This window comes from Pecten maximus, chromosome 17 (assembly GCF_902652985.1).
Source record: "Pecten maximus chromosome 17, xPecMax1.1, whole genome shotgun sequence".
Taxonomy (NCBI): domain Eukaryota; kingdom Metazoa; phylum Mollusca; class Bivalvia; order Pectinida; family Pectinidae; genus Pecten; species Pecten maximus.
The window spans coordinates 1,553,120-1,564,762 of record NC_047031.1 but is presented as its reverse complement, the minus strand read 5'-3'; the positions used below and the strand labels follow the sequence as shown (position 1 = coordinate 1,564,762).

General features: G+C 36.6%; 1 protein-coding gene across 1 annotated transcript; it reads left to right on the top strand.

The window, feature by feature from the left end:
• Positions 1 to 4,191: 4,191 nt before the first annotated feature.
• On the top strand, positions 4,192 to 7,046 carry LOC117315926 (BPTI/Kunitz domain-containing protein 4-like). The gene is made up of 3 exons (XM_033870353.1): positions 4,192 to 4,308; positions 5,120 to 5,218; positions 6,824 to 7,046. The coding sequence occupies exons 1-3, from the start codon at positions 4,257 to 4,259 to the stop codon at positions 6,997 to 6,999; spliced, it is 327 nt and encodes a 108-aa protein (XP_033726244.1). The 5' UTR covers positions 4,192 to 4,256; the 3' UTR covers positions 7,000 to 7,046.
• The last annotated feature ends 4,597 nt before the right edge of the window (positions 7,047 to 11,643 follow it).

Here is an 11,643-nt window from a genome sequence, read left to right as displayed (position 1 = left end):
CTAATTCAAATTTAAAGTTAGATTCGGTAGAGCAAAATGTCAGGCTACATACAGCTGTTTCGTCCTTCTAGGACTTGTCTGTGATGTTCGGGACATCATACAGCTATTTCGCCCTTGTAGGACTCGTCAGTGGTGTTAGGGACATACAGCTGTTTCGTCCTTGTAGGACTCGTCAGTGATGCTAGAGACATCACACTACTGTTTTGTCCTTCAAGGACCCGTCATTGATGTTAGGTACATCATACAGCAGTTTCGTCCTTCTAGGACTCGTCAGTGATGTTAGGGACTCCCATACAGCTGTTCGTCCTTGTAGGACTCGTCTGTGATGTTAGGTACATCATACAGCTGGTTCGTCCTTGTAGGACTCGTCAGTGGTGTTAGGGACATCATACAGTTGTTTCGTCCTTGTAGGACTCGTCAGTGGTGTTCGGGACATCATGCAGCTGTTTCGTCCTTGTAGGACTCGTCAGTGGTGTTAGGGACACAGCTATTTCGTCCTTGTAGGACTCGTCAGTGATGCTAGAGACATCACACTACTGTTTTGTCCTTCAAGGACCCGTCAGTGATGTTAGGTACATCATACAGCAGTTTCGTCCTTCTAGGACTCGTCAGTGATGTTAGGGACTCCATACAGCTGGTTCGTCCTTGTAGGACTCGTCAGTGGTGTTCGGGACATCATGCAGCTGGTTCGTCCTTGTAGGACTCGTCAGTGGTGTTAGGGACATCATACAGCTGTTTCGTCCTTGTAAGACTCGTCTGTGATGTTAGTGACATCATACAGCTGGTTCGTCCTTGTAGGACTCGCCAGTGATGTAAGGGACAATATACAGCTGATTCGTCCTTGTAGGACTCGTCAGTGATGTAAGGGACATCATACAGCTGTTTTGTCCTTGTAGGACTCGTCAGTGGTGTTAGGGACATCATACAGCTTTTTTTTATCCTGCAGGACCCGTCAGTACGGAAGCCGAATAGGACCAATGAAAAAAATAAACTTACTTGGTATCATTAAAAAATAAATAAAAAATCTCGTATATACGAGTTTATTTCTCGTATATACGAGTTTATTTCTCGTAATAACGAGTTTATTTCTCGTATATACGAGTTTCTTTCTCGTAATAACGAGATTATTTCTCGTATATACGAGTTTATTTCTCGTATATACGAGTTTCTTTCTTTATTTCTCGTAATAACGAGTTTATTTCTCGTATATACGAGTTTCTTTCTCGTATATACGAGATTATTTCTCGTATATACGAGTTTCTTTCTCGTATATAAGAGATTATTTCTCGTATATACGAGTTTCTTTCTCGTAATAACGAGTTTATTTCTCGTAATAACGAGATTATTTCTCGTATATACGAGTTTATTTCTCGTAATAACAAGATTATTTCTCGTATATACAAGTTTATTTCTCGTATATACGAGATTATTTCTCGTATATACGAGTTTATTTCTCGTATATCATGAAACCGGAACTAATTTAGTACAACTCTACGGAATAGCAGTTGTAACCGACATTGTGGAATGTTGCTCTTACGAGGGATTTAGTAACGATGATATACTGTCGATTTCGTCTTACTGTGATATTAGTAGATAGACACTGAAAAGGTTCTTAAGACAGCAACATTTGTCAAGAAGGAAAAACCACTCATATACATAGATATATACACGTTTTGAGTCTGATATTTAATAAATACATCTAGTGACGCTGTCTTCGACAGTGTGACCAGTAATAACACAGGACTCGTCAGTGATGTAAGGGACATCATACAGCTGTTTTGTCCTTGTAGGACTCGTCAGTGATGTAAGGGACATCATACAGCTGTTTTGTCCTTGTAGGACTCGTCAGTGATGTAAGGGACATCATACAGCTGTTTTGTCCTTGTAGGACTCGTCAGTGATGTAAGGGACATCATACAGCTGCTTTGTCCTTGTAGGACTCGTCAGTGATGTAAGGGACATCATACAGCTGTTTTGTCCTTGAAGGACTCGTCTGTGATGTTAGGTACATCATACAGCTGATTCGTCCTTGTAGGACTCGTCAGTGATGTAAGGGACATCATACAGCTGTTTTGTCCTTGTAGGACTCGTCAGTGATGTAAGGGACATCATACAGCTGTTTTGTCCTTGTAGGACTCGTCAGTGATGTAAGGGACATCATACAGCTGTTTTGTCCTTGTAGGACTCGTCAGTGATGTAAGGGACATCATACAGCTGTTTTGTCCTTGTAGGACTCGTCAGTGGTGTTAGGGACATCATACAGCTGTTTTTTCCTGCAGGACCCATCAGAGATGGTCCACCAGCATTGTCTGCCATATATACAATAGAACCAAAAATACAGTAAACTACACCATACTGTAGTTTCGTCCTAGGTCCGTTTACCTTGCGTAAAGTGAACTGATGAAAGTGCTGGCAATTTTCTTCTGCTCATTCGTTTCCTTGATTCCTAGATGCCTATCTTCGACAGATACAGGCTGATGAAGACCACGAGCTTGATAGTCGACGCCATGATCAGGGCCAAATTGTTCAAAAGGTGATTAGCTTAATCACTCGATTAGTGAAAAAATCATTTCTAATTTGTTGTAAAACCTATTAGCATATCGTCCTTACATTATGCCAGTTGGAAGAAAATTAAGAATTATAGAATTTCATAAAGTTTTGTCAAGGAAGTTCTACCAGAAATTATTATATCAGGATTTGAACAATGTTGTTAAAATGTGATTAGCCTAATCACCTTTTGAACGACAGGTGTGTTCGATATCTGTTGATATGACTGGCTTCGTTGTCAGCACCCTAACTCCCATTTGAGATTATGACTTATCCCGGGGTTGACCTAGATTTGTACCGCAGGTGTTGTCGATGAAGCAGATAGGCTGACTCTTCAAGAGCACGTGCTCTTATTCTTGTACCAACGGGTCCACGGTGGCCGAGTGGTTAAGGTGTCCCGACACTTTATCACTAGCCCTTCACCTCTGGGTTGCGAGTTCGAAACCTACGTGGGGCAATTGCCTGGTACTGACCGTAGGTCGGTGGTTTTTCTCCGGGTACTTCGGGTTTCCTCCACCTCCAAAAACAGCAACAACAACAACAACAACAAAAAAACAAAAACAAAAACAAAAAAACCCAACAAAATAACAAACAAAACAACGGGTAAACCAGTCATCCAACTTTCAGAATACTGAGCGTAGCAACTATCACTGGATAAAGAACATCGCAATGGAATCATCTATCAATCTTTGAAAAAAAAAATCAGTTTTAATGAATTTTCTTAAAATCACGTCTAATGAATGGATGGCTACGGCCAATGAATTTGATAAGATTGGCGGAAGCCCGTGCGTGCAAAAACACGTACGGCGAGTTGTAAGACTAGCTTTTAGTAAATTAACACCCTAAGTATATTTCGTTCTGTCTATATTTAGGCGTAGATATGGGGTTTCTCTATGACGTCGAACACTTTTTTGCGTACTATCATAGCTATCACGTGATTTCCCTACCTTTCTGACTAGTGTTGCAAGTATGTAATATTCCAGGTGTTGGCAGGTGTGAGCTTTGGTCACGTGATCACCTTATCATCAGCTGTACGTTTATTGTATGGTCAACTTTACATTTAAAGACAAAGGATAAAAACATGATATTGTTGATATTTTTCCTTCGGTTCTAATGCTGGTTATTGCTTTTTTAATATAAATTTATTTTTATTTTCTATTTTGTTTACATTTACATATTTTATTCCTCCAACCATCATTAAACTTTCTTGATTGTTTTCAGTTTTTCCCTCTGTCATTAATTGGATAAAACAAATTTAAAAAGTAGATATTTACATGCATAAATATTCAAAAGGAAAACATTTCAGAATAAATTATATTGAAATAAAATAATGGATTTGATTATGATAAATTTTATAAATATCATAATATGGTTTTTATTATTATTATAAAAAAAAAAATGCTTTTGTTTCATTCACGCCCAGACTTGATTTAATGTTTTGTTGTAAATTTGGAAAATATATCCTTTCTAGAAATCATTTTTACAAATTGTCATAAACCTACTTAATTACGTGGAATCTGAAGTAATTGTAAGAAATTCAAATTAGATTGAAAAAAGGACAAATATGGTCTGCAGGAATTGTTTGGTTTTGTCGTATTAAGATGACCAATGATTGGTACCAGACTTACCTCTGACCTTAGAGAGTTCACATAGAGTGTATAATAGACGGTCCTTACCTGACGACGGCCACTTATTCCGGAGATATCGAAATGAACTCACTTTTACCCCTTCTCCTGGTCGCCGGCCTGTCCTGCGTGTATGGTAAGTTAGAACTCTTACATTATGTATGCTACATCCACACTACCGTTGATACCATCCCATAATAGTACCATCCCATAATAGTACCAGCCATTGTATTATGTCCAAACACTGGTAATGAAACGTCATATATTTTTTTTATTGGCTATAACGTACACTAAGGTCATTCTCCGACTAAAAAAAATATATATATATAAATTTATTTTTTCTTCTGTCTTCAGCGATCAGTGTTTTGGGCTCATACATTTGCCGCAGTTGAAATCGTATACACTTTGTCTTCATTTTTGAAGAATATCTGTATACATTACTGTAACTAGGATAAAGAATGAACGCATTATAGTTAATGCTGATCAGAAGTCAAGTTACCTAGAACTTCTGTGAAGCCATTTCTTACGGTACGGCTGTGTTTTATATTATCGTGTTGTAAAAATGGCAGTCGAAGACCATACATATGCTGGTTACTCGGAGAACCCTAGGCACGAATAACTGGAAAATATGAAACCATGACAAAAATCAGAAATAAAGTTCTATAAACACAGGCAAAATTTCATCATTGTATTTGATGCGTTGTAGTTTTTTTCAATTTTTCGAGTTGAATATATTTTTTTATCTCAGTAGTCAAAGTATTTTATCAAATATTACAACAACTATCCTCAGCAAGGTATTGATCCTTAAGTTTTCATCTAACTTTCTGTACATTAACAATCATGTTCCATATTACCCAGATTAAAGATATTTCACTTTATATTGTCTGTATCCCATGTTTATTTCCGGTTTTACAATTCAAATATAATCTCACTTCCGGTTTATTTAGGAGCAAGCCTCGACGGTTTGCTGTGCGGCCCGGTGTGCATGATATATTGTAAGTTCGGTAACGTGGAGGACGACAGAGGATGTCCCTTGTGTAGATGTAGTAAGTATGACGTCATGCAATTGAGGACATTGTAGTTGTAACACGTATGACGTAATGTGACCAGGATACCCATTGTGTAGTTGAAGTATGACGTCATGTAATCGAGGATTCCATTGTGTAGTTGTAACAAGTATGACGTCATGTAACCAGGATACCCCTTGTGTAGAAAGTATGACGTCAAGTTATTGAGGATTTCCCTTGTGTAGTTGTAGTAACTATGACGTCATGTAGTTGTGGATGTCTATTGTGTAGTTGTCGTCATCATGACGACATGTAGTTGAGAATGTCCCTGTGTAGTTGCAGTGAGTATGACGTCATGTAATTGAGAATGTCCCTTGTATGATTGTAGTAAGTATGACATCATGTAATTTTAGAGTACTCCTTGTGTAGTCGTAGTAAGTATAACGTCATGCAATTAAAGATGTCCCTTGTGTAGTTGTGGCAATTATGACGTCATGTAATTGAGGATATCTCTTGTGCAGTTGTGAGTATAATGGCATGTAATTAGGGATGTCCCTTGTGTTGATGTAATGATTATGACATGTAATTGAGGAAGTCTCTTATGCGGGTAAAGTATGACGTCACGTAATAGGGATGTCCCTTGTGTCGGTGAGTATGACGTCATGTAATTGAGGATATCACATGTGTAGTTGCAGTAAGTATGACGTCATGTAATTGAGGATGTCCCTTGTGTTGGTAAAGTATGACGTCATGTAATTAAGGATGTCCCTTGTGTTGCTGTAATAATTATGACATGTAATTCAGGAAGTCTCTTGTGCGGGTAAAACATGACGTCATGTAGCTGAGGATGTCCATGTGTAGTTGTAGTAATCATGACGTCATGTAACTGAAGATGTCCCTTGTGTAGGCAAAGTATGACGTCATATAATCGAGGATGTCCCGTGTATAGTTGTGAGTATGATGCCAAGTAATTAAAAATTTCCCTTGTGTTGCTGTTATGTTTATGACATCATGTAATTGAGGATGTCCCTTGTGCGGGTAAAACATGATGTCATGTAGCTGAGGATGTCCCCTTGTGCGGGTAAAGTATGACGTCATGCAATTAAGGATGTCCATATCGATTTTAATTTAGAATTATGATGTCGTTATTGTGCTGGTTATCCTAGATAATTTTGGTTCCTACTGGCCTTTGTGGACAAAACATCGTACCTCTAGCGATAAGAGTAGACAGAATTAGGACAATTTACAGTCATAGTGGTGTGTTGGAGATAAAAACCTATCGTATACGTATTACACCTGATAGTAGATTACTTAGTGTGACAGTTTTGTACAATATTAGAAAACGACTATTTTTTTCTTTGTGTGAAAATTGTGTACAATATAAAGTTATAAGTATTTTTCTTGGTGTGACATTTTCGTACAATATAAGAATTACACTATATTTTTGGCGTGAATATTCTGTACAATTTGAAAATAATGACTACTTTCCTCTTGGCGTGAAAATTCTGTACCATTTGAAAATAATTACTAATTTAAAAATAATTAAATTTAAAAATAATTAAATTTAAAAACATTTAAATTAAAAAATAATTACTAATCTAAAAATAATTACTAATCTTAAAATAATAACTAATTTACTTACAGAGCCCGATCCTGCTCTGGCGGCAATGAAAACAGCAACAGAGACACCAACGGTACAATCATTGGAATTGAAAACACCACAATCAGTCTGCCCCATGGTAATGTGTATGATCTACTGTCCCACTGGAAACCTCCTTGGCTCTGACGGATGTCCTAAATGTGCCTGTAACCCTTACTGAGAGATGTTTGGTGACAATTTTTTATATTAAAAACATTTGACCTTTTTTGTTTTTAGTTTTGTTTTTAGTTTTGTGTTTTTGTTTTTAATTTGTTTTTTAGTTTTGTGTTTTTGTTTTTAATTTGTTTTTTAGTTTTGTGTTTTTTGTTTTTGTTTTTTGTTTTTTTTTGCATTTATCTTTTTCATTCTATAAAATAATAAAACAACAACGAACAAAACGAACATACCGATATGAAGCCCAATACTTTTGTTAGTGATATTTACAGGTAGAGATTTGAAACAAAAAGGCGACATGTTACAGAAAGGAATGTAGATTATATTTTATCCACTACATCCGCCGTAAATCTAGGTCGAATTTAGCCCGAGTTTCCTCTGGCCCTAGATAGCCACGATATCTTGGTTAGAATGCCATTATCTCAGGTAATGATCCGAGGTTCGTGGTTCGACTCTCCCTACTCATGTCGGTTCGTGTTTCTTGGGAAGCTGAGAAACGGGTTTGGTTTGTTTTATTTAACGTCCTATTAACAGCCAGGGTCATTTAAGGACGTGCCCAGTTTTGGAGGTGGAGGAAAGCCGAAGTACCCGGAGAAAAACCACCAGCCTACGGTCAGTACCTGGCAACTGTCCCCACGTGGGTTTCGAACTCGCAACCCAGAGGTGGAGGGCTAGTGACAAAGTGTCGGGACACCTTAACCACTCTGGAAACGGGCCGGTGTGTGTTGTTGTGACTATGATCTTTGACAAGACACTTTACCCTGATTGCTCTGTATGACGTACGAATGGCCTCACGTATGTTGATGAGTGAGGTAGTCACCAACTACTACAGGAGACCCCGCCCCCTAATGACACTAGCTGTTCATTGGGCTATAAACGTAGTAAACAAAACAAACAAACGATGTCAATATGGCTGACGTTACCTCAGATCAAACTGCCAGGCTAAGTCTGATGTAGCAGTTCATTGGCGATCTGTGCATTCACTGTCAGTTATTAAAATCATCTACTGGCGGAGTAATACTGTGCAGAAAAATAGTGCCACAAAGCATGATCAAGGAAAATGCCACTAAAGATAGAGTCGTTAACTCAAGATAATAGTATGGGTACTGTAAGTGGTGTGTTCCCTGAACGCCTACATATTTAGAACAATAGGCAGAGACATCAAAGGGAGGGTAATTATAGTCTGTTTCATACATGTTCTGTATTTACCAAGATATTTTACCTGTAGAAATCATTTGACAACTAAAGAAAACCAAAACACAAGCATATCAATTTGAAAAATTCTATAATATAGTATTAATCACATTGATATAGATAAGTTATACAAAAAGTAAGAACATTAGAATTCTGCAAGTTAATATATCTTTTCATAATTTGAAAACGACATTATCAGAATCTTTATTATAAATTGAGAACTACAATTATACACGTTAATGTAAATTTACACATTTTGATAGGAATAACATCATTAGAATCTTAATTATATAGAGCACTAGAAATGTACATGTATGCTAATTTAAAGATACACAGTTTGAAATATCACTATTATAATCATAGAATATTACATGTTAATATAATATCACATATTTTGGTAGGACTATTAGAATCTTACATTATGTTTATATAATATAATGTTATACAACGGACAAAATTGAAATCAATGAATATACACAGAAAACTGTAACAGGCATGCAAATACATGTATACATGTACACAGTTGGAACAAATCTACAAAATTATTATCACAGTGTAGTACAATACAAATACGATAAAGCACTGTCCATGTTACATCAGTACAACCTTGTCCATGTTACATCAGTACAACCTTGTCCATGTTACATCAGTACAACCTTGTCCTTGTTACATCAGTACAACCTTGTCCATGTTACATCAGTACAACCTTGTCCGTAGTCTGTGAATGGCGTAACGTCAATGTGTAGGTCAGCTTCCTGGATGTCCTCTTACGTCTTCTACGTGGTGTAGTGGTACAAGTGGCAATACAGCTGCGCGGCGAACCAGTCTCCTATTGTGTCGTCGTTGCATTGGGTGAAATGGAAAAGCATCCCTTGATGTTGGTCCCCGGGAAGACGGTGAAGAGTCTGTCCCGATGCTGATGGTGTACATCTGTCTCATAACCTATTCCTAATAAAGTCTAACTGAGTATTAGCCAAAGATGGTAATAACGGTATGAGTGCAAACAGTGGAATGATAAGTCCTGATGATAATTTTGAAGTTTATATAGATACATACATGTACATGTAGCTTCGGTTTTAATATCCAAGTGTCACACCATCTGTAGCGTGGGTTACATTAACACAGCTCATCATTTTTACTGATCTCAGTAAAGTGAGCGGTTTTTACTTAACAACATCATTATCTTCAGTTATCAGATATCAGGTATCAGAGAGGCGTTCAAATGAGAAAAAAGAACATTTTGATTATAACTTGTATTAAGGAAGAAAGCAAAGTATTTGATATAATTTTTAGTTTGATGAAATTGATAGAATTATCAAAAGGTATTTTATGATATCAATTTCATTGAATTATTAATAAATATTAATCTCAATGAATTATCAATAAATATCAATTTCAACGAATCATTTATAAATACTAATTTGTTAATTATTAAATTGTTTAAATAAGTATTGACAATTATCATGTGCATAGTTAATTCCAATATATTGTATTTTTATGCAGTATATTCATTGAATATTGACATTTGATTTTGATGAGAAATTCAATGAAAATTACAGGTAACATACACAGGTAAAACACAGGTAACAAAAGTGACTTCACCAGAACAGACTATAATTACTGTACAAACATAGCCAGTAGGGTGTTATTTCAAAATGTAGGCGTTCAGGGAATCAGCCCTGTAAGTCGTGAAATGAACCACAGGTGCTTGCATAGAATTTTTTTTTTTTTTTTATATGACAGTGGTATGTGTTCTCTGTTAGGTACAAGTACTTAACAGAGTACACATACCACTGCCATATAAAAAAAAAATGAAAATCACATTTTCTATGCAAGCGTCTGTGAAATGAACCAGTATAGTAACCCAAGCTACAGCCTTACCCTTTAAGGGACATTCCTTCGTTCGGACATCAGAAATATCCACAACTTCTACTGTTGAAATCTATGTACGAACGATGATTATATGAGTGTCTGTGCCTACATGTAATGAAATCATCACCGGAAATGTACAGAAATATGCGTATTGTATAGAAATATCGTATGTCTTTGCGGTAATTCGTGCTACTTCGGGTCGATCTAAGAATTTTCAGGATTTAGTACTCGAAGAACTTTGGTTTATCTTGAGAGGAAAACTGCCATATTAATGTAAAAAATATAACTTTTACTGCTTGGAAAAAATACATATTTTCCAGTAAGTTTTATGTTGACGACCTAAACTTTATTCAATCGAAGGAATGTCCCTTAAAGTATACACCCAAGTCGAGCTTTACGTAAACTGAACGGCGTCAATGATATAACAAGGTTTTCATTTAATATACAATGTAGTTGTCTAGCAGATCATGGATCTCCTATTCGTAAACATGTATTACAACCTCCCCCTGTGGAGTGTACATTCACATCCAAATTGCCGGAGATCATTTCTACAAAATTTGATCAAATGTAGGCTTGTGGTTTTGGGGAAGAAGTTATATGTATAACTTTTTGGTGTAATGTTAAAGTATATCATTATTTTTTCTAAATATTTCTAAGATACGGTTATTGATATTTGGTTTCTTTTTCTTTTAAAGAATTTCTATGTTAGAGTGTGTTTTTATAATTTACATGTCAGAGAGCAAAAAAAACAAAAAAAAACCCCAATATTAACGCTTTTAACTACAAATTAAGCCAATACAGTAGAGCTAATATTGAATTAAATAACATCATACAGAAAGCTGTTTTATCCTTGTAGATCTCGTCAGTGATGATAAGGATATAAAGATCTGATACCATTGAGGCGACAGAAGAAAATAAATTAGGTCTAATTTGGTGTTGTTTTTGTTTAACGTCCTATTAACAGCCAGGGTCATTTAAGGACGTGTCAGGTTTTGGAGGTGGAGAAAAGCCGGAGTACCCAGAGAAAAACCCACCGGCCTACGGTCAGTACCTGGCAACTGCTCCACGTAGGTTTCGAACTCGCAAGCCAGAGGTGGAGGGCTAGTGATGAAGTGTCGGTACACCTTAACCACTCGGCCACCGCGGCCCCTGCAAGAACAAAGCATGATCAAGGAAAAATGCCTTTAAATATGATGTTGGTCCCCGGGAAGACGGTGAAGAGTCTGTCCCGATGCTGATGGTGTACATCTGTCTCATAACCTATTCCTAATAAAGTCTAACTGAGTATTAGCCAAAGATGGTAATAACGGTATGAGTGCAAACAGTGGAATGATAAGTCCTGATGATAATTTTGAAGTTTATATAGATACATACATGTACATGTAGCTTCGGTTTTAATATCCAAGTGTCACACCATCTGTAGCGTGGGTTACATTAACACAGCTCATCATTTTTACTGATCTCAGTAAAGTGAGCGGTTTTTACTTAACAACATCATTATCTTCAGTTATCAGATATCAGGTATCAGAGAGGCGTTCAAATGAGAAAAAAGAACATTTTGATTATAACTTGTATTAAGGAAGAA